This window comes from Natator depressus, chromosome 1 (assembly GCF_965152275.1).
Source record: "Natator depressus isolate rNatDep1 chromosome 1, rNatDep2.hap1, whole genome shotgun sequence".
Lineage (NCBI taxonomy): Eukaryota > Metazoa > Chordata > Testudines > Cheloniidae > Natator > Natator depressus.
Window position 1 is genome coordinate 237,349,551 of NC_134234.1, and position 27,666 is coordinate 237,377,216.

The 27,666-nt window shown below is 43.7% G+C and overlaps 1 protein-coding gene across 1 annotated transcript in view; it reads left to right on the forward strand.

Moving 5' to 3' along the window:
- MICAL3 (microtubule associated monooxygenase, calponin and LIM domain containing 3) overlaps positions 1-27,666 on the forward strand; it is a 242,634-nt gene that overhangs the window by 165,865 nt on the left and 49,103 nt on the right. The window contains exons 26-30 of the mRNA XM_074938661.1: positions 5,757-5,952; positions 15,294-15,523; positions 17,497-17,586; positions 21,954-22,091; positions 24,577-24,639. Of these exons, the coding sequence (XP_074794762.1) occupies positions 5,757-5,952; positions 15,294-15,523; positions 17,497-17,586; positions 21,954-22,091; positions 24,577-24,639 (717 nt within the window). The remainder of the gene's footprint in view (positions 1-5,756; positions 5,953-15,293; positions 15,524-17,496; positions 17,587-21,953; positions 22,092-24,576; positions 24,640-27,666) is intronic.

The following is a 27,666-nucleotide window of genomic DNA, read 5'->3' on the forward strand; positions in this document are numbered from 1 at the left end:
TGTTTAAAGTATAATTTAAAAAAACACTGACTTTTAAATATTTTCTTGAATATATACATAATTGTTCTAGGTTTGTCATGTTTGGTACTATTGTGGTCATGGGAAAAAAGGCTTTCAAATGATACCCAACTCAGCCCATTTCTGACAACATTGTAGAATCAAAATTTCCACCAGGCAGAGGACCTGGAGCTGGGGAGAAGCAAGTCCCCCTTGCCACACTGCAAAGGGTGACACCCTCGAAATCATGATTCTGTAGATTTCTGCAGATCAAATGACACCACCCTTTCCTTTCTATCACTAACCTGGCCCTAGAATAAGATTTTACTACATTATGCTCCCAGACTATTCAGGACATTTTGGATTATTTGTTACATCTGAAGTCCTCAGGTCTGTCTCTTAGGTCTTTGAGAGTCCACTTAGTGGCAGTATCTGCATTCCATCTACCAGTTCAATGGAAGTCCATTTTTTCTGACTCCCTGGTGATTAGATTTTTAAAAGGAGTTGTCTGTCTCTTCCCTCTGTTAGAGAAACAGCACCATTGTGGGACCTTAATATGGTGCTGGCCGCCCTCATGGGTCCTCCGTTTGAGCGCTTGGTAACTGCTAAAAGACGTCTTTTCTCATAGCCATAACTTCTAGAAGGAGGGTGCGTGAGTTGCAGGCTCTCGTGGCAGGACCTCCATATATGTAATTTTTCAAGGATAAAGTCGACCTAGAGCCACATACAAAATTTTTATCTAAAGTGGTTTAACCTTAACCAAACTATATACTTACCTGTATTCTTTCTGAAACCACATTTGAATATGGAGAAGCAGCACCTTCATACATTGAATGTGAGATGCTGTTTGGTGTTCTTGGAGAAGACTAAACCATTTATTCACCTCAACTTTGCCTCGTATGCTGATCAGGTGAAGGGTCAAGTGGTTTCCATGGAGATGATCTCCACGAGGATTACTGCCATGACAATGGCATATGGAATAGCTCAGTCTACACCTTCATAAGGTGTAATACTGGCGGTGGCTTATTCGACGAGGATCCAAGCGGCTTCAGTCGCATGCTTCAGTGATGTTTCTATATTAAACTTTTGCAGAGCAGCTGCCTGTTTTCCAATGCATACTTTTACCAAACATTATGCTATTATGACTGCAAACTTGGAGAAGACAGCTCTGCAGCTCACCTTTAGGTAGACTCTGAGCCCCACCTTCTTCAATTACTGCTTGTGAGTCACCTGAGTGGAATACACATCTGAAAAGACACACAGAATCAAAAAACCCAGTTACTTACCTCTTGTGTAACTGTGGTTCTTCGAGATGTGGATTCAGACATTTATTCCACAGCCTGCCCTGTGTCCCCTCTGCATCGGAGTCATTAGCCTTGAATTTTGGTGCGAAGGAACTGGGTTGGGGCGGCACCATCGTTATATAGTCATGGGAAGGGCAGTGGGGCTGAAGGGTGCAACCATCACCTCTCGGGTACTGCTAAACAAAATTCTCTGACTTTGGTGCACTGGGCGCACCTGCACTTGAGTGGAATACACGTCTGTACCCACACCTCGAAGAACAACAGTTACAGTACGCAGGGAAGTAACTGTTTTTTTCCCCTGTGTGCATATGCATCACAGCAGGCTCCCTTATTTGTATTACAGTAGCTCCTAGAGGCCCCAACTGAGATTAGGCACCCCATGATGCCAAGCACTGCACAGATAAGAGTGGGAGACAGCCTCTGCCCCGAAGATCTTACAATCTAAACAGACAAGACAGACATAGGGAAGGAGGGGAAAAGGGGGCATTACACTATTCATGAAAAAGAAGACCCCACTCTAATACTGGATTGATGTAATGAGGAAAAGAGGTAGGCAAGAGGAGGGTCGTTCTGCTTTGGAAAGGAGTTTTTCTCACACTCAGCTGTCTCTTCACCCCTCAGCAGGTACTGTCTGAGGGGTTACCCCGGCAACTCTTTATCAGGCTTGTGGAACTAAATCAATAATGTGGCTTGGTTTTTACTAGGTGGAGGAGGAAGGCGGTGGAGAATGGGGAGGGACTGAATTGTCTCTCAGGAGGGGAAAGCTTTCAGAGGAGCTTCTCAAGCCCTGGTCGTAACCATTGTTTCTAAAATGGGGATGGAGAGGAAATATGTCATGCAGGGGAGCAGGGCAAGGGGCACTTCAGCTCAGGAATGTTATTTCTGGCCTTGTGCTCCTTTACAAGAGGCAGGCTGCATCAGGACTGAGATAAATAGGGGCCTCTGGCAGCTTTCACACCACAGCTAAGCAGGCTGCCCTGTTAGGAAAAACAGTTCCCTTGCGATGATCTGTGGGCTGTTCGTAGCCAGCGGCCCTTCCAAAATGCAGAACTATAATATTTTCCTATTTAAGATGTTGTTTGTGGCTATTTGAGCTGATTCTTTGTTTGTGTGATGAGCTGCTTTTGGCTCTCAGGTGGCTCCTGATGTTTGACTAATGACATAGTTTTTTTATGTTTCATCATACGCAGTCAACGTTAGCCCCTTTCTGTGTTTGCAAGCAGCTTCCAGACTTGACTTTGTGCAGCTCTGGTACATGAGGCAGGTGTGCTTGTGCCTTTAAAACTAAAGGCACAAGGTAAAACGGTACATGGGGTTAACCAGTATTCTCTGCAAGTACCTCCTGTTGGCAAGACTGTAGAATAGTGTTGTCCAGGTTTGTGAGCAGATGTCCTTGAACAGCAGTTTGACATCATCATGAGCCATAAGGATACAGCCCTCGGTGAGATAAAGGATGTCACTAAGAAGCACGTGTCCGAGGCAGATTGAAATATTCTTCTCCCTACTTTGCTTAGTAATGCCGCCCCTTGTGAATCCACTTGATGTGAGTAGATAGCCAACTTTCACCATTCTAGCTCCACTTAGGCTTTTGGAGGAAAGCCAGTGTAAGCCAAGCTGTTTGTGTTAATAGCAGCAATCTGAGAGCTGTGAGCTGTAACCATTGCCCTTCTGGTTATTAACTACATAATGAGGCAAACAGTGTGGAATCAGTTGGCATCTGTTCCATTTGTGCTTGGCGGTGAGCTTGATAGTGTCTTACGCCCAGACAATGAAGACTGATGGTGCCTTCTAGAAGCTCAGGAAACAAATCCTCTGTGCAAAGTGTGCCCGTCTAGAATAGAAGTCCCTGGCCGAGGCTGGAGATTACTGGGTCATGTTCTTCAATATCAAACTGCATGTTTTTTTAAGAAAAAGAAAATGGAGGCATCTGGCCAATGATGCTCCTGAGTTGCACAGCTAAAAAGAACAAAATCAGTCTTACATTGGAAGTGTGTCTGGGAATGTTCTCTCTTCTTCCCCAAAACTTCCCAGCACACAACACCTGCCAGGCACATAAACTATCTTGGCATAACCACACTCCTTTGTCTAACAGTTTAAAAGAGCTTTTATCCTTCTCATATCAGCCTTGTTCTGGAGACAATGCCACTGAACCACCTGGTCTATCCCCATGTATTGCTGCAGGATTGGTTTAATTCTTCCTATACTGTCCCTGATGTGGTCGTGGGGTGGGAGGGACAAGGCTAACTCTCTTATCCTGCACACGTCGGTGAGGTGGCTTGTGTGAGTTTCACTAGTGTGTATAAATGTCAGTTTGGTTCCCCTCCCTCCCCTACATTTATAGCTCCTACTAAATTTATTTCCACCCACCCCTGCAATGAAAAAAGCCATCCTTTCCATAGTCTGTTAATCTGACTCTAGAAATGAGTCACTGCTGCTTTTTTGCTTGCTTCTGCAGAAGCTGACAAAACATGAAGACTCTCAAGAAGAACGCGAAATAAATCCCCTAGATAAAGGACTCCTTACCCTTCTTCCTTTCATCCTTTTTTCAATCTATGAACTTCATGGATACATTGCTGGATACCCAGAGTGGGCCAGAATGAGAGGGCAAAACAGAAACAGCCTGTGACAGCTGTGTGCGTTGGGGGAAGCTGGGCCTAACTGGAATACATTGCAATCTGTGAAAGGGTCTAATACAGAAGATAATCTCTTTCTTTATGAGGATTTACTATACCCTTTATTTGCTCTCTATCACCTTGGTACTCTTTCATTACCCATAATACATTTCTCTTTCATGTCAGCTAGGATTGGCAGATCAGCATTCCAGGTCAGATCCCCTGATGATGTGAACTCAGCGTTGGGGAATGTAACTCTGATTACAAAAATAGCTCTGGCTGAGGTGGTATCACCATCTAGGCATCCCAGAGAGAGGGAAATGAAGCGTGAATCCTCGTGTAGTGTGCTATTCAGTTAATCTTTTAAAAATACTGACACAACATAAGACTATGTTATGCAGCAGCAAATTGTAGAGAACAAAATATCCTTGGAAATGTAGGTTAATGCTCTGACCTTTTGCCTGTGGAGGTCTGTGTGGTTTGGATCCTGTGGGAACATGGTAGTCCCAGTCTAGTTTCTTATGGACATTTGTCCACATCACCAAAACAGCATCAAATGTAGCATGATTCCTGAGGGGAACCCCAAGAATGTTACAACAGAAGATTCTATAGGTCCAAACTGAGGTTCATTGGCAGAGCTGTACAGGTGGGTCGGGGCTAAAATTGTTGTTGAAGCTTTTGTATATCACTTGCCTGCAACTCTGCCTGATGAAGCAGTTTCTGACTTTAACAGGCACTAATCCACCCAGGCCTGATTTCCAGAGGTGCTGAGCACCCACAGATCCCATTGGCTTCAACCAGAGCTCTGAGCACTTGGCACTTTCGGAGTGCAGCCCCACAAGCGTTCGGTCCCCATCAGCAGAGTTCTTTTTTTACTGTGGAGAGCAATAGGAAATGGATGGAGATGTTTATTGCTGAGCTGCAGGTGTGTTTAACCTGTGGCACTAAGTTTGGTATTTTCTCAGCTCCTCTGACGCCTACCTGTGGTGCTTAATAATATAAGCACTTGATGACATTGCGTGGGGTTCCTAATGGCTGCAATAACAGGCATCAGAATCAGTATTATGGTACCAGGCCTATCATTGCTGGGACTGTGATTCCCAGTCTCTTGTCTTTCCACACACACGTTTCCTGTTTTCACCCACCTGATCAAGGTTCAGAGGTGTAGGTTCTTCCAATGAGTGCTGCTTTTTAAATAGGCCTTGGAGCTGCTGTCTTTGAGATGGACTGTCCTTGTGGTTTGCTGGGGCTAGGGGGAAGCAGTGAACCTCTTATCCAGCATCCTCCCCCACTCCCACAGTCCCACAAATTGTTCATCCAGGTTTCTCCTGCAGTCCCAGTTTTGTCACATACTGACAGGAAATCAGGTCAAGTCCAGAGAAAAACACATCTGAGGCTTGAACCTGATGGCCTTACACCAGGGAGTTTCCTACGGCAGGAGTGTCCCTTTGTCTCCCACATTTGAGACACTCCTTACGTAATGGTGCACGCTTCGGTCCCCATGGCAATGGCTTCCCTGTCCCTTCTTGAATAGGGGTCCCTGTGCCTGGCCTGACACAGCTCTGGCCTTTGCAGCTACATTTTTCTTCTTCCTCTCTCAACCAGGACATGTAACTTTTTGTTAGCATCCTTTGACCAAAAGCGTTAACCAGGGCCCACTTTGGAATATTGCTCCTTCTCCAATTCAACCTGTAGGGGCTAATATGGTAATGGCATCAGGTCCTCTCTCTCTTTATTCCCCTTTGGCCCTTTCTCACTCCACTGCTCCTTGCTCTGAATCTGTTTGCAAATATTCAGACCCAGTTCATCAGATTCATTGTTTGTTTACTGGCTTGTTCTTTAGGTCCTAATGTCAATGGATTGGAGGAGCCCAGCCTGGCCAAGAGGCTGCGTGGCACACCTGAGCGCATTGAGCTGGAGAATTACCGGCTGTCACTGCAGCAGGAGGAGGAACTGGAAGAGGTTCCCGAGGAGACCCTGGCAGAGCATAACCTGAGCAGTGTACTAGACAAAAGAACAGAAGAGGATGTGCCCAGCAGGTTAGCACACATTGTACACGTGTCCCTGTATCCACCCCAGCAGGCTTGTGTCTACTTGCTCTCATTGTACACTTTCCTGTGCACTTTCCCATACACTTTACTGAGGCTCCCCTTTCTGGAGACCTGATAGCCTAAGCTGCACTTCAGAGAGGGGTATTATACGAGAGTTTCTGTTCTAAACCCCTATTTTGAGTCACTTTAATAGTGTTCTTTAAAAGTTATTTCTTGTACTGAAATTTCTCATGCTCAGTCTTAGCTCAGAAAGGAATTTACTTTTTGGAAAATTTCATCTATAAACAACTGAGTCATTTGGGTGAACAGAAGATGGGATCAGAGGGGAGTGTTTTTTCAAAAAGCTTTTTCTGCCTATTTTGCACTCTGATAACTGAAAACCATTTTTGGTTTAAAACTTCAGTTTGGAGAGATACTTAGCCTTGATTGAGTGCCTTTTTGTGCCTGAGAGAGCTTGACTTGAAGTAATAACTATGGATAGCATAAAACAGGATATGCCATATGCATGTATGGTCATTTCTTCAGCTGCAGAATGGTACATCAGACTGCTAGGGGCTCAGCGCTCACGCGTGTGGGCAAATGTCTCTCAGTAACTCCTGCAGCAGCAATTCAATTTGATAAGGGATGAGTGGAACTTTTGCTGTCTCAGCGTCCTCCAGATAATGTGGCTCTCTTACTTACTGTGAGCGCTGCTCCATACCCTTTCATTACAGCAAGAACGCTCCTGAACTGTTCAACTCTTTGCCTGTGCAACAGTTCTTAGATTCTTAAAACTGCCACTGTAAACTCCGGTAATGATATCGCTGATGGCTAAAGCCCAGATCCTACAATACAATCACATGCATGCTTAACTTGAAACACATGTGTAGCCCTGTGTGTTTAGTTGCCTACCTCAATTATACAGGTGAAACTGACTTCAGCTGGGCTACTCAAGAATGTAAAATTAAGCACATTCATAAGTCTTTGCAGGATTAGGGCCTAAGTGCATTCTGGGATGAGCAAATGATAGGAGTCCCTGTAAGCGTGTGGGACTCACCCCTGCGTCGCCTCCTGCTGGTGTCCTGGGAATTAGCTCTACTTCCAGCCTTGGAGCGCCCTCTGCAGGCCGGTGTCCCGCTTATGCCAGGCCCCCGTGTCCCTCCCGGACCGGGTGCCCCTTCTACGCCGGGGTGCTGCCCTCTGGCAGTAACCCCTCACTTGCAGGGTCTCCCCTCCCCGGGGAACCCCCACCCCCTATCCCTACCTCACCTCAGTCGTAGGATACTGCCAGTCACTAGCTAGCCCCCGTGCCCTGAGGCAGACTGCAATATAAGCCACTCATCACAGGCAAGGTTGGGTTTGGACCTGCTGCCTCTGTCTAACCTTAGGCTGTCCCCTGCAACCCCAGTACCTGTTGGGCCTAATACTAGGCCGCAGCCTGGGGCTTTCCTGGCTGGAGCTCCCCCAGCTCCTCAGGCCCTTCGCCAGCCCTGCTCCAATCTAGGTACTCTGCTTAGGTCCCTGCAGCCAGGTCTCTCCCTCTCAGAAGCTAGAAAGAGTCTCTTTTGAGTACCTGGCCCACAGCCCTTTTATAAGGGACAGCTGAGTCTGTTTGAGGCGTGGCCACAGCTGAGGCTGCCTTCCAATCTGCTCAGCCTAAGGCTCCCAGCCCAGGCCCTCTCCAAGGGCTGGCTTTTAACCCCGTTGGGCCGGGAGCAGGTGACCACCATGCTACAGTCCTATAAGATGCAAATAGAAGAGGCAGCAACTGGATATTTTACACTATCTAGCCTTACTAGTCTTCAGTAGTCCTGATGCATCCTTATCTTAAAAGCGCTGAACAGATGTGAACTAGGATGGGTAAATACCTGGTGTCCTGTGCTGTTTCCTTTACTAGAATAATGACAGTGTTAATTAATTATCTTAGGAAATTCTCAACAAGATCTTATTTTGATATAATTTATTTATTTGAGGTGTTGTCTAGTGGCCTAGTTGGATGTTCTCTGCAGTTTAATGTGGTAGACTTGAAATATGTTCATATTCTCTGTCCCTCTCCCAGCCCACTGCTCAGATATATAAATAATGTTGCCATTGTTAATATTAACACTAATAATAATATCGCTGTAGCTTTTATAGTGCTTATTAGATCGGAAAGTACCAACCAAAGTTCACTAGCCTGGAGCTATGTTATTATTGGCCATGACTTCATCAGGTCACATAAATTAAGAATAGTTGGACCTGGTCAGTACTTGGATCGGAAACCTCCAAGGAAAAAAGGAGTCAACAGAACCAAGTGTTATCTTTGGCATCTCAGACTGCAGCTGCTATTTCACCTCCTCCAGATCTGTGCACACTTTTCTCCCTCCCTCCCTCCTCCACACCCATTTTTTATTTAGAATTCTATCACTCTCCCCTTTTTGTATGTTGACTTAAATATGTATTTTTTAATTTAAGCTTTCTCTGGAAAAAAAGGTAAATATTATTTTTGGACTTATAAAATATCTCTCTCAGACATCCCTGGGCATCTGGACCAAGATTTCACAGCAATAAACATAACTTGCTGGCAAAAGTCAAACCAAATACATTCCTTCTATGACAGATTCATCATCACTACCATGGGCAATAACCAGAGTCAATATGCACACATCCGCAAATGCAGTAATAATCGTACGTAGCACTTCTGTGGTATGTTTCACAGTCAAAGCATTTTAAAACATTATCAGATTAATCCCCACAAAAAGGCAACATATTTGGCATTTGATCAATAAGAGAAGTAAATTCCAAGCTGACATCCCACTAGTCTCAAGCCGCTCTAGGGACGGCTAATGAAAGTATCCTCACATAATTTTAAATAACACAATTGTGCATAGAGAGGGAAACTGTTCCTAAGTTAGCCAGCCAGGACCTAGTCATTGTTGGACTTTTGTAGAATAATAGCACACCTTGAATCACATCCACGACTAAATAAGATACCCACACAATCTTTGGAGAGCATGTGCAGATTTTAATGTAAGATACATTCAAGGTAATTTAAATTTTCTTCACGCTGATCGTGTGGGCCATTCACAGTTGTCACTTTAATCGATTATCCCTTCCAGATGAAGGATCTGTGCTAAGCAGTTGCTCCAAAGTGTGGTGCACATTCCACTATGAGGCACCACAGTGTCAACAGCAGGTCTGTATTCAGACAGCCCAGCACCCAAAAGTCTTGAGGGGGCAGATTATCCTTAAAGAGAACATGCAGTTAAAGTGGGTGCTGTTCATACAGTGTCCCACCTTTGAGCTGAAGCCACCATGATGTGGCTCTCATCTCTGTAGCTGGCTACTCCCAGATTAGGGTTGAACCATATTGTGGGATATAATGGAGGCAGCTGGCAGTGTCACTCTATTCCGAGCCTGCAGGGTGGAGGATGAGAGTCTCCAGGCCTTTTGACCTGGCTCCTTTCTCCAGCACTAAATTCACATAGATACATTTTTTAAGAGGTATCTCCCTGAATATTTGAGTGTCTCTGTCAAGTCATCCAACTCTTTTCTCTGATCACTGGTTAACAGAAAAAAGGTCCCAGCTGGGTGGCCCAGACCTACCAGCTTGAAAGGAAGACCCTGTGCACCAACCCATCTCTGTCTGCTTTCACCCACTCATCCTCTTGTTTCTCAGTACTCAAAGATTAAACACACAAGTGTGGAAAAGATCAGTGCTGGAGAAGGTAAGGTGAGCTGAGGAGTGAAGAATTTAAACTGTGAATATTACACGAGATAAGCAGGCTGGCTGGAGAACACAGCTTGATCCACGGAATAGTCATGGCAACAGCTTCAGCAACAGTAAATTTTATTGACAGCGCACTAAAAACCCAGCGGGCGACACCTGTCAGATTTATTTCTGTACTGAAGAGGAGGAAACTGTGTGATTTAATCAGAGGAGGGAATAAATACCACTTTTTTATCTCTGAGAGCATCTGTATAAAGCCATTTGTATATGCTAAGACCTCTTGAGAGCTTGTTGTATGCAGAGGCTCAGCATATATTTATGATCTGATTCATCATTTACCTTTTTGAAAGAAGGGACAGTGAGTTAAAAATGACTTTTAATTTCTGCTGTGGAATGGAGGATTATAACATTTGCATTATATATCCTATACAAAACACATGTTGTAGCTTTTGAAAATTGTCATGAAAACACACTGGACCATGCCCAAAACCTACCTGGTTACCCCACACTGTGATGAGGAAAAAACAATGGTATCTTATACATTTTATTTATTCACGTCTGTCAAAAAGTATTCTCCCCAGGCAAGTGAGTGAATAAAATTTTGCAAGGATGTATTAGAGCAAGATTAAGGTTAGATTTTTATCACCCCAAAATAGGAAATGATCATCCTCAAGGTAACCTGAACCGTGTCCCTGGAGTTATGTACATCTATAATTATAAGAAAAATTGTGTTGCAATGTAGTACTTGCTAGGAGAGGGTCTGTTTGTCCCAAACAGTGTGATCATGTAACGAAAGCCTGCATGTCAGGGACAGAGTGAAGGTTGTTGCAGAAGTTCTACATTCCAGCCTTGTGTAGATGTTAAATCCCAGGCTTTTTTTATGTTTCAGCTGATGAGTTTTCAGCCCTCGCTTTTATGGTCTGGCAATAGGTGCTAATCTCACCACTTAACACACTTTATTAATGTGTAAAGAGTACGTTAAAAATAAACAGCCAATACATAACGCCATACTGGCAAGAGTACATCAGACACAGTAAAATCTAGTGTAGATGGTGCAGAACAGAAGAAGGTAGCCAAATGAGAAAATGTCAAATGAAAGATTGTTTGTGAGAAATCCATTCCAGGAAGAAGTTGAACCAAGGACCTTTCGTATCCAAAAGTAGTGAGGTTACCTATTGAACCAAAGGAGAATGGGCTTTTTCTGTGAGCAGTAATCTCGAATGAGCACTTTTATGTAAAAGTTACTGCCCGAAGTATCAGTTTGTTAAACACAGCTGTTGCTGTCAAACACAACCAACAAAAATAGAACACCAGGTATCCTCTGATCACTCACCCGAGTTTTAACCAAGCCCGAACTATTTTGCTCTTTAAATCAGATGAGATTGGGCCTATTCACGTCTATATGGCAAGCGTCCAGGCATTGCACTCTTTTTCTCATAAATATCATAAAAACACAAGATCTAGTCCCTGAGTTTATTCTCAGTGAGATCCTTGTTTCAGTGACAAAAATAACTTTTGATTATTTTTCTCCCGGTAGCATTAACATAAACAATATTCTATGCCATTCTGAGCAGCATCAACAGACGTGTACTAAATTCCAAACAGCTACTCATGCAAACTCATCAAAAGCGCCGATGCCACCGAAGGCACGATTTGAAGGCACTAAGATTACACATGAGTAACTGAGGGCCTAATGTAGCTTTCAGAACTTTTATTACAGGTGATGTGTAAGAAGAGTATGTAACCCAGCTCAATTCTCAAACCTCAGGCCAAGATTCATGGAGGATTGGCAGTTGGAAAAAATTTCTTGACTCGTAAACTGAGTCAGTTTGATACAGAAATCAGAGAGACAAAATGGAACCTCACAATGACACTTTTGCAGTCTCTTGCTGAGTCAGAACTGACGTTTGAATTGCAATGTATTGTCCCATAATATATTAATGCTGGAATGCACTTAAATGTGAGTAGCACAGATTTTATCCCAGACAAAAATATCCTTGTTTAAACCAGAGTTAGTCATATGCTTGTATCAATAACATTAAGAGAGCAACCTTATTAGAACACTGAATGGACAAAACATTAAAAGACCATGAAATACTAGTCTTAACTTCCAGTTTAAACACCTATAAACATTTAAAAGTATGGGAACTTCAAATTAACCTAGAATTTCCTGGCCTTCTAATTTTTAATGTATTTTTAAAATACAGATACGAATTTATAACCTTAACTCCATCTTGAGTTTAAGTCAAAGGGTTTGTACTTTTTTAATATGAACTGATCAATTATACCAGGATGATGCAACTGCAAACTGGAACCAGTGGAGTTTGTATGTGTGAGTTGAGAGGAAACAGTCAAGGTCTGCTGGATTAATTGGTGCAGTTTGCAAAGTCCTTGCCCTTGGGTCTTATAAGTCTAATGCAGTGGGTGTGCATGTCTTGTGCAGGACTTCTCAGATGGACAGAGCTTGAAAGTTTACCCTACACATTCACACAAGGATAGGACCACTGAGAGCTCAGTCCTTGAACTGGGCACTTTTTGTAAACTTTCCATAGTCCATTAGATCCAGGACTGAGTTTATAAAGGTTGCCAGAAGCTGCCAGAGCCTCATTTTTCCTTAAAAGGGTGTATATTTTGGAGAAGTGAGAAGAAACTTGCACGCAACGCCAGACAAGCAAGTGGTGATAAGGATTTTCTGTGGCACACAGGAGTCCACACTGACTTTTGACAAGCTTTCTGCAGGGTGAACCAACTCTGTACCTAGCACAGGATCAGGGATATAGTCGACTTTATAAAATTAATCTGGTTGCTTACTAAGTTTGTTTGCTAAAAGCTGACAGAGCACTCAGATGTTCCTATTAAGTGAAAAACTCCAAGGATAAGCATCCCAACTTCTCTGATAGAATCCACTGTATAAGATCTTAGCACTTGCTCTTTAGTTAAACAAGTTTGAAATTTCTAGGCCAATCTGTATTGGTAATAGGATGTGACCATGCATTAATAGCCTGATCCAGTTGCTATTGAAATAAATTGAAAGATTCCCTAAGACTTTTTTTTTTTAATTGGCATAACTCCTGCTGAATCTGATGCTTCAGAAATAGCTTCTCCAGTTCGCCTTACATTTGTCAACTGATCTGTAGTCACAGGCCAAGTTTGTAAACTCTGCAGTGCATAGGACCGCTCTTGAGGAATTTGGGCATGGGAGAAAATTAGCTTTAGTATGGTAATATTGATACAACCTGAACGCTGGAAAAATTGTCATCACTCCCTAGTACCACTAGCTTTTAAATCGTATAAAGACCTATATATGTGACCAGCTGAAAAGTTAAGGATTATTCCCATAGAAAACTCACCCTGCGTGTAAGATTCAAACTATTTAGCATATATAAACTTGCTGTATGTTATGTATAGATATTCCTTTCCCGCTATACATTTAGGTGAGCGTTCCTTTCTGAACTCATCAGTTCAAATCTACAGAAGTGCATTTCAGCTATTTTATTTGTTTCAGTGCATTTCTTGAGAGCTAGCTACAGATGTAAATTAAAGCAGGCTTTGAGTTAGTTGAACATAAGTGTTTGAACAAATTCTTGAGTTGAAAATGTATCTTTTCTTGTCTGGATAACCCCCAAATTGGCAAATGTATCTATGAAACTTGCCAATACATTCTCTTCACTGCTGGTAAAAAAGAATGAAAGATTTCAGGCTAAAAGATCATCTTTTAGAAAAAGGTTCCTGGAAAAATTGGGTTGAGAATGGTGGGAGTGCCTTCTCAGCCTTTAACTATAGTGCCAGTACCTAGAGGCTATAATCAAAGAGCTACGCTTGTATCTTTCACTTACAAAGTCAAGCCTTCTCCTAACAAGCAATTAGGTGAATTCTTAGTGGGAATCTCAAGCAAAGCCAGTGAAAGTTTCATGACGGAAACCTTGTAATGTGGAATTAAAGATAGGATGGCTAGCAAAAGGGGTCATACTGATATGCATGTTTGTTTCCCACACAGTGATTTACAGACTGTGCAATGACAGTAGTGGGGTTGATAGTTATTCTCATGCTGTTACCGACAGTTTTTTGCCCATCCGCCCTATACACACGTGCGGACACGTCCTGTATTCGTGTGATACTACTGCCTAAGATCCTGGCAAGTGTATGTAATTGTGCACTGCTCTCTGGCTGTCCTTATCTTTATATGTACCATGATGGCCTGATAATTCTAGGACTGTGTGCATATTCTTTTCAACATTCACTGATTGTCAGGCAAAAATGGAAAAAGTAATATATTTCCCCAAATCTTCCTGCCAGCTCCCCACCAAGCAACAAAACTTCCCAGCAGCTTAATCCCAGCAGCAATACCACCCCCCTTACCATCAAGAAATGATCTCCTCATATGCTGGCCCTGCCAAACCATCTCTCACACCCAAATCCTCAAGAGAATGTGACATGATCCAGATCTCTACCTTCTTGCTGAACCCACTTGCACTTAGATACTGTGATAATGAGTATCCTATAAGAACCTAGAGCAGTGGTTCTCAACCTATTTACCATTGTGGGCCACATATGTACCTCTCTTTATGTGGGCCGCATCCACACACTATATATACTACCTGTATGGCCCTGAGGATGTCACATGGGCCTCAGCTGTGTGCTGATTGGGCTGCCCGCATGGCCTGTGGGTTGAGAACCACTGACCTAGAGAGACAAGGTGAGTGAGATAAATGTATAACCTTGCTAGATGCTAAAATTCATGGTCTTAATGACACTGTATTTATGACTTACTACAATAATCTGTAAACCACTAATTCCCCTTTTTGTCCTGTGACTACAAGGGAGACACTGGATTTATGGCTTATTACAATAATCTGTAAACCACTAATTCCCCTTTTTGTCCTGTGACTACAAGGGTGTTAACGGGCCACTTCACCTTGACTGGTTTCAGAGTAGCAGCCGTGTTAGTCTGTATTCGCAAAATGAAAAGGCGTACTTGTGGCACCTTAGAGACTAACAAATTTGTTTGAGCATGAGCTTTCGTGAGCTACTGAATGCATCCGATGAAGTGAGCTGTAGCTCACGAAAGCTTATGCTCAAACAAATTTGTTAGTCTCTAAGGTGCCACAAGTCCTCCTTTTCTTTTCACCTTGAATGGTTCCTTAGAATATGTGCTAACTACAGACGCTAAACTATCTGTTCGATCTTGTACTTGGCTCTGAGTACCTTTTCCAGACCTGAAGAAGAGCTCTATGCAGCTCCCAAGTTCGTCTCTCTCAACAACAGACGTTGGTCCAATCATAAGATATGACCTCACCCACCTTGTCACTGTAATATCCTGGGACCAACACAGCTACAACAACACTGCATATAAGAACCTAGACAGATCTCCACAACTACCCTTCCTCTGACTCCCCTTTATTAACAGGAACTGGATCCAGTACCTTTTCGCTGTTGGATCTACCTACAGCCTCTGCATCAAGCTCCTTTGACCTGATCCACTATTTCTAAAATAGTGCAATGAAACGTTGAAAGCAGAAGGGGAAAATATGGTTTCCATGACACGTACTATAGTTTGTACTGAAGTTTTTGTCAGCCATATATAAACTCAACTAAGATGCATTGTTAATTTACTTCTCTGTCTCGTTTTTATTCTTTACAGTAGTTCAGAATCCGAGATGGAGGAGGAGGAGGAGGAGGAGGAGGAAGAGGAACCCCTGCAGCCACAGCTACCCACCTCAGACCTGGGAGGTGTGCCTTGGAAAGAGGCTGTGCGAATCCATGCCCTTCTGAAGGGAAAGAACGAGGAAGAGCTTGAAAGTCAGAAAAACCACAAGGCTGAAGACAGGGAAGAGGAAGAGGAAGAAGAGGACGACGCAGAGTCTAGTGAAGGTTAGAAAAAGATCGGTTTGTATTTTCCTTCTGCTATGAGCCAAGTACCTCTGTTCAGCACAGAGTGGTGTTAGACAGGCACCCCTACGATAAGATGAGTTAGATTGTACCTTATTCTTCCCAGGAAAACCACTGAGGGCTGATGGGGAAGCAGTGAATCCGGGTGGGATGGGAGAGGTTCTTTTGAGGGTCTATTGATGGAAGGGAGCCAGTGGAGGAACTGAGTCAAAGGGCACATGCACGCTGCAGCTGGGAATGTGCCTCCCAGCGTGGGTAGTTAGATGGGCGAGCTGTGCTTGAGCTAGCACATGAAAAATGGCAGTGTAGTCGGGGGTAGCACAGGCGGTGGCTTGGGCTAGTTGCTCAGGCTAGTTGCTTGAGTACGTACCCGGGGAGAGGGGTCTGGGAAGGTTTGGCAGCTAGCCTGAGCTGCAGTCCATGTTACCCCCGGCTACACTGCTGCTATTCGTGCACTAGCTCAAGCAGAGCAATGCGTGTCTGTCTATCTGCGCTGGGAAGTGCAATCCCAGCGTCAGTGTAGACGTACCCAAAGAGCATGTCAAACCAAGGGCCTTGTCTTTCATATCAGTTTTTTTTTTCTTTTTATCTTTGCATTTACCATTGCTTTGTATTTGTAAATGAACTTAGTGCAGATAAATGATGCTGGGTTGACCACATCAGAGACAGAAGATCTCTCTCTACAGGGCAGTTAGAGCACTAGTAACAGCACAGTACACTTCCCATATACTGTTATAACAGTGGGCCTCAACCAACCACAGTATCTTACCCCGCTCCCCAGTATAGCCTGATAAGAGAGATGGGTTTAATTCTTGTCTCCACTTGCTCTGGACTCAGTATTCTGATTGGATCAGTATTGTCCCATGTTTGGTTCAGAGTGCTCGAAGGGGGGCACTTTATGCCTGAATGCAGGGTGCAGCCAGAAGATACTTTCCCCTGGGTGGAGCGTACTTGTACTATAATGGTCTAACCCACGCAGCTAATCCTCTCGCTGGTTCTCCTCTCTGTAACTCTCAGCTTTGTGACAATTGTGCTATTTTCTCACCGGTTTGTAGAGGAATCCAATTTGGGTTTGGCCCTCTGTTCTCTGGCCGGCAAGGTCTGGGGGCGCTGCGCAGGCAGCGCATTCAGCCTTGAGGAGGAGGAGGGAGTGCCTCACGTCATCCAGCAGTAACCCCCTATGGCCAATATTAATGGGACCCCAGGAGAAGCAGTATCCAGCTCTCCTAAGTCAGCAGGAGACTCTACACAATATGCAGCCTGAGTTGAACCCCTGTGCTCTGCAGGATGTTTTTATTCCAGCTCTGAGTGTTTCTTTATGAAAAGGGGTGGGGGGGAGTTATGGAAGGATTTCCTCCCCTGCACCTCTTTAAGTCATAACCATACTGAGCTTGTTCTGGAAATGGGTATCTTTGCCGTGCTTTACCGCCATTCCAAATGGTGACTGGATCTTATCTTTCAGAACATGACTTGGGTACTTGCATTTCCCCTTTGCTTTCATGAGAGCTACCAGACTACAAAGACCTGCTTCATAAAGGCCATTGGCCATGTAATGTTGAAAGTATGAGGAGAGGTCCACTTATGCTGGGCCTCGGTGGCAATCCTGTTCAGGTGTCATTTGGTGTGGGAGATGGCCTTTTAACTAGGTGGTTTGTCTATATTTTTCCACATGGAAACTGGAACTCCATAGCTGAAATCTCTGTCAGAACCAGGACCACAGTTTAAGTATAGTAATATGCATGTTGTTTGTCAGTCTACTAAATTGTGACGTTCCCAGACCTCTGTCCAGTGGAGTTTGCCTATCAAACAGGGAGCTTTGATGAGTACAGTAAGTCTTACTGGATTTCCAGACAATAACTTTTTGCTTTCTGATTCTCTGTCCTTTCCCTCTCTCTGTATTATTTGTGTGTGTGCATCTGATGCTATATGTGGGGGTGTGGCTCCCCCTGCTGTAGAGGGAGAGTATTACCCGTGGGCGAGAGAGCTCCAGCAAGGCCTCTGGCTTCAACGTCTCTCAAATGAAGAGGACACGGGTACTTTTAAAGGTACCCTTGTGCCATCACCGCTTTCGTTTGCCCTCAGGCGGGTCTGACATTTTAAAGAGCAGGTCCCACATGAAAAGATTTTCTGTTTTTAGTACATTGCATTTACCAGCTCTCTCGAGTTTGATTCGGGAATTACGGATCCTCTCGTGATCCAAGTATGGGCACTGCTTGGCTGTATCACATTTTTTACCGTTCTTTGTGTGAGAGGGTTGGGAAAGCTAGATTGACTCCAGAGAGCACTGAGACACTTCAGATTAATTTCAGGAATATTTTACAGTTGCTTGATCACTTCCTGCTTGGCTAGATGCACTGTTTCCCATAATGCACTTTGTTGCCATTTTTGTTTTGATGGTTATTTTCCTGGAGCATTGGGCTACAACAGTATGTTCAATCCTGCTACTTTGACATTGCTCATATGAGCCAGGATACGTGAGACTAAAGGCTGAGTTCTTTCACCCAAATGAATGGGTGCACCGGAGAACCAGCGTTGCATGTCTTTTTTTTGTAGTTTATTGCTAGTAGAATATACCTCCTTTATTTTATATTTCCTGTTTTGCCTGAAACTAACTTTTTTAGTATTTTAATGCAACATATGCGTCATTCTGAAAGATTTCATAGGAGCATAAGAGAAAAAAATCATATGGGTAAATATCAATGTTTTTCTTTGTTCTTTTGAAAATATACATACAGTATATATAAATATCTTTTGTTCCTAGCCTTTCTAGCTGTTGTTCCATCATTTGCCCTCCCCCTGGAGTCTAGCTGAGCTTTGAGCAGAAGTCTGGGGTCCCTTGGCCACTTTCAACACTCACTTTCTATCGGAAAAGTTCTGTTTGGAATGTTAAATCGCCCCTGATTTAACCTTTTTGATGGTGAGAATTGAAGGTAGCCAGATGGCCAGATAGCACAGGCACGTAGGGGTGACTGCTGCCTTTTTCCTTAACTTCCACTTTTCTCTATCCTAGCAGCTGTTCCACTTTAATTTTTGTTCCCAGAGAGCAGGTTTGGGAACACTGGAACAGCTTCCAGTTAAACTTTTGAACTACAAAGTTAAATTGTGAGAGAGCCCAGCCACTCCTAAAGTGCTGTTGACTGCGGCAGTGAAGCTAGAGGGGGAAACACGCTGTTCTGGAATTCACCGAATTATCTTTTCATGTAACGGTGAACTAAAGGGTCCAGCTTCCTGTGAAGCTTAGTGGCCAGCCTTGGGGGAAGCCACAGCAGCAGCCATTTGAAATCCTTCTGTAATATTTTGTGGCTCACCTAGCCTAGTGAGGGGTTCTGATACTGCCTGCCCTGTAACCTTTGGTGCCTTAATGGTGTGCTGCTGTGGCTCAGAGACCTGACACCACTAGCCAGCCTGCAAGCATAAAGGTCTCACGCTGGCTTCCGCCAGCCTAGTTACTTCTTGTGGGGTGACACCGACAGCCCTTCCAGTCCCGTGTCTCCCCATAAATTCATAACCACAGTCTGTATGCATATTTCATGATGACCATCAAGTACAAAACCTTACCAGCTTTCACAGAAGACCTAACTCAACATATTTTATAGCACGGTAACATTGTATACAGTCGATTCAAGGGCTTATTTTTTGGGGTTCCAGACCCCCGTTCTCCTCTTGGGTTGTCTGGACTCTGATTGTCACACCTTCAGCCTGCATTCACGTGGTCAGACATCAGAGAAACACTAGGTTTGCCCTTTAGCCAGCCCCCGATACTTCACAGGTGGCTGGGCTCTTTAAAGTTTTACATTACTGAGAAAGCTGAATTGGAGTCTGCTTCTTAAGTAAGGCCTGGTCTACACACACAGATGTGCAGGTTTAAATAAAGGAGTAATTTTGATACCAATATGCTTAAACTGGTACAAGTTTGTCTTGTATTGGTTTAGTTTACACTGGTAAATGTACAGGAGCAGGCTACATTGATATAGCCTGTTTTAAACAGATATGACTGTGTATTCACACTGGAGTTTGCATGGGTTTAACTAAACTGACTTTTAAATTAATGCAGTGTCTGTGTAGACAAGCCATAAGAGTAAAATGTAAAGCAGCATGCAAAGTGCTGCAGGTGAGTTGGAGCCAGCGGGTGCAGGCTATGGCTGCATTTGCAGCGAAAGCATGTCATTTCCATCTGGAACAAAAATCATTAAAATTAAGGGTCTCTCCGTATTCTCCAATTTCATTTCCTTAATGGGTTTATGGCTAACACATGCTATCTATTTTTAGCTTCTCGTGCTGTATAACCTGACCACTAAAAACCTGAGATCTCAGATCCTCCTGCTGTAAATGACAGACTCCTAGCACTTGAAATAAAGGAGAATCTATTTGCTGTAGTAGTACAGAGCCTGTGACGCACACTTGAGCAATACTGATTCCATCCAGTGGAAGGTAGTGGTAGCATATAGGGTAGCAAGTACATTACAATACCTAGTGTGTAAAAGGAATAATCAGGTAATAAAGTTAGTGATGTCAGACCTGTGTCTGGTCCAGTTTTACATTCTGATTGGGCCTTTCTTGGTGATGTCATACCTGTTTAAGTCCCCGACAGTCAGGATACAAAGCCATATTATAATGTGGAATAAGTCCTGCAGATCAAGTGGGACCTGCTCTTTGTGAGACTTGTTGAGTGTCTATATATTTTTTCCCACTTCCAGCTGTTGCTGGTAATCCTCAACCTTTAACTCAGCTGTGTGGTGTGGTGTGGTGTAAACACTAACTCTACTGATCTCAGAGTCTGCATGTGGGAGCACTGGAATACAAGTGCAATGAGGAAAGATCAGACTGCTCTATTTGTTGGCCAGTGACTTGTTCCCTCCAGATGTCCAATAGTTCTGCTAGGATCGTGTTTTGCGCTGATTGGAAGAGGAATCGTTACACTGAGAAAACTGTGAAATACAGATTAAATTGAATCCCATTCCCTTTTTGTGCATTTCTCTGCTTTCTTTTGTCCCTTGGACTAACTACCAAATAATTTTGTGCTTAGATAAGTGCTTCTTCCCTCAATATCAGTTTTCTCCTACGGTTATAGTGCCAAGTGTGATACCACAGTCATTTCTGAGGCTGAAGTCCTAATTTATGATTCCACAAACAGGCTTTCTGTGGGTTATTCTAGTGTGTGACAGTCCTTCCTTGGAACATTTTTGACAAATGCCTAGTTCCAGGCTTCTCAGATGGAGCCTAGCCTGTTGCCTTACATCATGGACAATCTGCAGTCAGTGAAGGTTGGCTCATTGCTGTGCAGAGACAGATGGCTTGTTGCCCTGTGATGTGAACGGCTGTGTCTAGTGCATGCCAATGCGTGGGGAGTGGTTAGTGGAGAAAACAGCTTGCCAGAATATAAAACCCTGCAACCTGTGGCCAGATCAGCCATGGAGAATCCTGTATACCTTGCTGCAGGAAAATGGCGAGGAGAACCCAAGATCAAATTTCCCAGGGTCCTTCACACCACAAAGAAACCAACAATGAAGGGGAAATTAAGAGAATTGCTACCAGGGTGGATGACTCAAACTGTCTAGTTGAAAACCTTGAAATACACACCTACTAAAGTGGTTAGCCATATGTACCTACACTTTTGTCAAAGGAAATCCCCTTCGAAGGAGAGAAGAGGTTATTTTCATTATTTTCAATTAGAATGCTGATATTACTCGTAAAATGACGCTGCCCCCTGAGCACCCACTCACTACTCCAACAACACAGCTTGGATGCTCTGAATAAAGTCTTGTAAACCTTAAACTGAGCAAAAATCCAATGCGATATAAGGCTACATGCAGCTGGTCAGTCTGATGGTGGCCGGCAAAGAGAGATGTTATGGTTTCTCTGTTGCACATGTGGGTGAAAAGTTGGGATTCAAACCCCCAAAAGTTCACTTCCACAATGTTGAGGGCCACTGGGGAGTGAATGGATCCTTTGTTCTGTGGAATTTAGCCCACAGTGCAGACTGTCCCCATGCCTTTTGCCAGCAGGATACAGAGGGTAATACTCATTTTGAATAGCTGAATAAGGCTGAAATTCCTACTAATTGATCACCTTCCAAATCTCAGTTGGATGCTCAGAGAGTGTCTTCTATTGCCAGGGTGCTGCTTGCAATAGAGGTAGTGTGCCTTTGGGCTAGCGTTATTCAGCTTCAGGGTGGAGCAGGAATCTGAGGATTATGAATGGTTGTGTGTTTCTAGATGCATGCACTCATGATGCACAGCTTTGTCTGTCTGTCTGGCAAACTGATCTTGGCAAGTAATATTTTCTTTTTTCTTTCCTTATATTTCCTTTCCTGTGGTGTGTTTTCTTTCTCTTCCTCTTTTTTCTCTCTTTCCACCCTATCCTTCCTCCCTTCCCACCCACATCCTGAACTGCCTCATCCTCGGTCTGCTAGCTGGAAACCTGAGGCTACAGCAGATTGTAAATCCGATAGATCCCCTGGAGATCCTGGCAGATGTGCACTGGACACACATCCGCGAGAAAGAGGAGGAGGAAAAAATGGTCCCAATTTTAAAGTCCTCCACCTCCAGAGGTAATCTCCTGCTGCGTCAATCCTCAGATCACAGTTGCAGCTGTTTAACTCTGTTGCTTCTGCTTCTTTCAAGCGCAGCCTTCTTCAGATGGGTGAACAATGATTCAAAGGCTCTGCTTCCTGAAACTAAACACTAGTTTAAACTTCTTACTTTTGAGGTCGGTCTCCATTTAAGTCACTGGTTTTCTAAGTCAACACAGCAGAGTGAGCTCTCCTGTCTTGTGTATCTAATTAGACTCTGTGTAACATTCTGCTACAGGATGGGAATCATTTGATATTGCAGGTTGCAAGCCCCTGATAACAGATTTAAAGTGTTCTGGACTTGAGAGGAAACAATTTAGCCCGTTGTTCCTTCAAGATAGGGGTGATGAGGAGTCCAGGCCTTGGAAAAACAAAAGAAACTTATTCTGAAGGGTTGAACAGTTTTCTCTTCTACATTGAATATATTCTGCTGCTGTTTTTCAAACTTTGTATCTGCATCTGGCAGGGGCGTGATATCTTCAGGAAATGGTGAAGAGCACAGGGGGCCCAAGGAGCCAGCCAGTTGCTGTTTGGCTCTTTGTATTGAGATTTGACAGTATTTATTTTTTTTTCTTCAGCAAAGTGAGTCACCATTTCAAGATGCCATTTTGCTTATAAGGTCACTTTGGAGAAGGAAAAAAATAGAGAATGCTAGTACCCTTTCCAACATCTCTCATAAATCTCATTGTGATTCACCTTCCACACTATTCCCACACTTGGGACTGTGATCTTGTCAGATGTCTTGAGCTAAGCAGGGTGGGGCCTACTTTCCTAGTATTGAAGAGCTGTAAGGAAAGCCCAACTGTCAACAAAACCAAAACTTTGTGGTGTTTGATTCAGTAGTTGGTAGTCTTCCCTCCAAGTCTGTACCAAACCAGTGTCCCAGAATGATCTTAGGAGAACTGTGTTGCAAGAGGTGCTGTCTTTCGAAGGAAATTTAAGACCAAAGTCCTGATTGCTTGTGGGTATTAAAAATCGCATGGTACTTGTTGTAAGAGCTGGGGGTCTTAACTCTTGTTCCCTAGCCAAATTCGTTCCAGGTAACTATCTTCTGCCTAAGGTTCCTCTGTAGTTTCAGCTGGGAGTGGTTTTACTGCCTGGTGTGTGCATTTATTATTCAGTGCTGCATTTCACCCCAAAGGTGGCTACATTTCAGTGGTGGGGGAAGTTATTCTAATAAATATAGTAGCTTGTAAAGTGCTTTGGGATTCTTTGAAGTGAAAGGTGATCTATAAAGATAGATCATTATTTCCCTTCTCCCACAATTATACAAACACAGGCCTCAGTGTTATAGCATTAAACATTCCTGACCAATGTTGCTTGAAGTTTAAGAACCCTGAGTAAGTCCTGACATTGTTCCTCAAGTTTACCATATTTAAGGTGAGTTTAGCTTCCACTGATAACAGAAGTGACCACAAGTCAAGGGTGCTGCCATTTCTGTTTTCCTTTTAGCTTATATTTTCTCTTCTTATTTTTCCTACATGTTTTTCTTTGTGCAAACAAAGAGAGGTTAAAGCAAAAGTCAATCAGAAGGACTTTCACTCACTCCAGGATTGTGAGCTACCAGTGTCCTGTTTCTAAATCCCAACTCCTCTCTCTCTCTGGCACAGCTGCCTCCATGATATACTGTTACAGGTGTCCGTAGAGTGAAGGAAAACCGGTGCTGACCCTTTCCCATGGTGCGGACAATCCCTTCCGTGGCATTTCCAACTTCCTTCAGGAAGCAGGAAATCTTTCCTTCCCCAAAGAATAGGCCAAACTGAGAGCTGGATGTTCACGGACCCATAACTTAGATGCTTCATTGCGATAATCAAGGTTTGTTCAACAGTAGTAGCAGCTTCTAAAGGGGCTGATGCGAGGTGTGGCTGTGTGGATGCTCTACAAGTTTCATTTGTCAGTTTGACAGACTTCAAGTATCTGTTCATGACTGAGCAGTGTCCTACCGCATGTGCTGTTTAGAGAGCACTTCAAAACCACGCTCTGGAGTTGATGGTTAGATCTAAAGGAGCAGGACAACATGCTGATACCCAAGAAAGATGCGTTCTGTGAGCTCTCGTGCTCTACTAGGAATTCTCCCTTGCCTTGTAAGCATCCAAACCTAGGCAATATAGTCTGAAATCAATACAGCCTTTGGCTTTTGTTAGCACTATTTGTGTGGTCATACTTCATCTTCTGGCTTCTCTTGCCAGCTTGACCAAAATGGCTGGAATCTGCAAACAGGACACTGAGGACATGTTCAGCTCTCACTAACACCCTTATCTTCCATGGATCCTAAAAGCAGATTTGGTATTTACACCTCATTATCCTAATTTAACCCTCAAATCCAATCTCCATCATCTGACAAGGTCTAGGTTTTATTTCTGCTCTTGGTTTTGAGGAATTTCTCTCTAGTGTTTCAATTTCATACACTTATTTGTGTCTAACTTTTGATTTACTATCATTATTTATTGTTTTTTAAATTCAGCATCCGACCTTCCCTCCGTACGCCGTGAGGCGGTGCAGGCATGGCTGGAGACGGTCTCTGGAGGTAGTTTGGTGATATTCGTTCTCTACCAATTCAGAATAACCCTGCCCGCCCTCCTTCCATGCCTTCAGCAGCTGAGCTGGTACCTTAACACTGGATCTATGGCCCTGTTGCTATTGCATGACCAGGAGGGGGGAGTGTGCATGCATGCCTCGCTCACAGTCCATTCTTGCATGAACTGGGCTTTCATCTTACCCCTTGCAAAGGCAGGCAAGACAGAAAAGAACATCTTCTGTGTAATGGAGAAGAAGAAAGTAGTTTAACCTTTTGATTTGGGTTATAAACTGAGGAGTAATCATCATCCTTCCCCACCCCTTGACAAAGGGATCTTGGTGCTTGCTTGAAAGTGAAGAGATTAGGGAGAGTGTTTCAAGCAGTGTCTGGAGCAAATTACAGCTTCCTGCTGAAGAGACCAAGAAAGAAGATGTCAATTAAGCTAAAGCCAGGGACGCTTTAGAGCCAGGAGTGACTATGGAAATAGCCATGCTCCACAAACCTGAAACATGTTGCCCATCCAAGCACCAAGGGAGTGGAAAGATGCTAAATGTCAGCTGCTCTTCCTAGGTGGTTCCCTAGAATCTCTTACAAAATCAGGGAGTGTGGAGATTTGGGGCAGGGAGGTGTTAAATTCTATAAACCACAAAAAGGGTCTAAAAAAATACAGTAGAACAGGGGTAACTTGTGTGACGTCTAGCTGAGTTGCCCTTGCAAACAGGAGTAATTAGCACACCTCTAAAATGTTGCTTCTGTAACTGTTTTGGCAAGGCAGCAGCATTTACTGGATGGCTGCACATCACCCCATCAAGTCCTTGCTGCTGGCCAACATGGACAGACTGCTGAATCTGTCGTTTCTGGCTGCCATAGTGTACAGCTCACTGTTTACTGTTTGGCAACTTTTGTCCTCCTGCTCCTCATCCTAACTGCACATATGTATATGCACAGTATATGTATAACTATAACCAGCCACCCTCTTATCCTGTCCCCCAAGCTCCGGGTCCTTCAGAATGGGCTGCCCATTGCACCAGTGTGTTACTTATCTATGCATCCATAAAATATGCTGCTGAATTTTGTGTTTTTAAGGTATTGTAAAGAATTTATTTTCATCTGTTAGACCCTCGCTATAGGACACTGCACCACAATTTCCAAATGGAAAAACCAACATACACATAGCCAGGCCAGTGTCAGATATTCACCCATTTGAAGGTGACACTTTTACACATTTTGTGACAGTGGCTCACATCTGATGTTTTTACCTAAAACAAGTTACTGTGGCATTACTTTTTCTAAAATGGCAGTAGCTGGTACACACCTAAGCAACAAGCAGGTCAGTAAAGCATCAGTGTGAGAAGGGGGCAGGGGGACTGGTTTAGTTAAGAACATCTTTAGATGCCCAGCCCTTACAACTGTGACTCGGCCTTCATGTTGCAGATCTGTAAGATTCTGCGTATTACAAAGCCTGTGGTTTAAGGGTGCAGGCCATGTCATGCCACACTGCATTTTAGGTGATGGCACAGCATCTTGTAACAGCAGTTTAAAAAATATGCAAGCCATGTGCCCCTCCACTGCCATGATGCTACAAAGGTGGAAAAAGTGACATAGAAGAAATTCTCAGGTTGAAGGGGCAGGACAAGCCTTGTTTCAGTGGAACAGACTATCAGTGTCATGCTTTGAAGACCAAGGAAGCAAAGAGCCTCTACTAGAAAAAGAGACTATCAAAATGTGTGTGGAAAATGTCAAGATGCCAGCTCTCTCTTTCTTAGACTGTCATGACTAGTAGTGTTGTAATTTAAATGGTCCCAGGTAGGCTATGAAATGAGCACTGGCATCTGTTTACATCATTATGGGGCCAGAATTTTAGCATTGTGTGCATATAGGTTGCCGCATGATTACTGAGAATGTATGCTCATTTGCAATAATCAAGCATTCAACAACCCAGTTAAATGTCTAACTGTCATTTGAGCCTGCAGTTGTGCTAATTATATGCACAAATCCAAAAACGTGGCCCAGGTTTGTGCAGTCTGCTGGTGCTATGGTTAAAGCTAGAAACTCCTTTAAAACAAAAAAAGATTCTGCCTGAAGTTATGGAAGGACCTTGAAGCTGTGTGACCAACACCCATGCATAATAACTGAGATGGGATAAGGTGTAGCAATGGAGAGAGTTGTAGGAGTCTCTTGGTTTTTGTGAAATATCATTTAGTAATGTGAATTAAAGCCCATCCTGGTGGGGCCTCATGCTCCCCTCTGGAATTAAATCCTTTTATGTGTAATGTTGTCAAATGCTGCCTTTGGGTTTATAAATTCATGACTCTTCCCTTCAGACTGATCTTGTAAGGCAGATTCTGGGCTCTGGCACACAAGAACAGACTTCTGATGTGTCTGTTGTTCACATTAAAATATCTGAATACATCTGGGCCCTGGGTATCTGCACTGCAGTCTGGACTCCACCAAACGGTTTCTTCTAGAATGTTGCAGCCGCACAGAGTTAAACAGTTTCCAAATGGTCAACTCTCCTGGCTAATCCCCTCCAGTCAGGTCACCTCATCTGACTTCAGGTCCCTCAAACTTCTTTGTTTCTGCTACTAGGCAAGTTATTGTGGCAGAATAGGAGATTGCAGTTTGCAACTAGCACACATCCTCTAAAATGTTGGTAACTGTAGTTCCTTTGTGGTACCAATACTATATTGGAGCAACAGCTGAGCGTATTCCATTAGAGCTTTCTCTGACACCCTCATTTAATGTCTCACTCAAGCACGCCTTGGTTGCAGAAGCGGAGACTCTGGTACTTCACGAGGCCAGTCCCTCAGAAGTGCCTTGAAAACCTTGCAGTGCCAATGTCTGTGACAAAGCTTCCTCAGAGGCACAAAACCTCTTGACTACTCGGACTCAAGGCTTGAAATGCCAGCTGAGTGTCTTCCCCTGCTGACGCACCTCAGAGCACCTTGTTGGAGAAACAATGAGTAAATATTGGCACTCAGGGCACTTGGTGCAGTTTAAAACTGTTTTCTCTTGTATAGATTGTTTTTCCTTCCT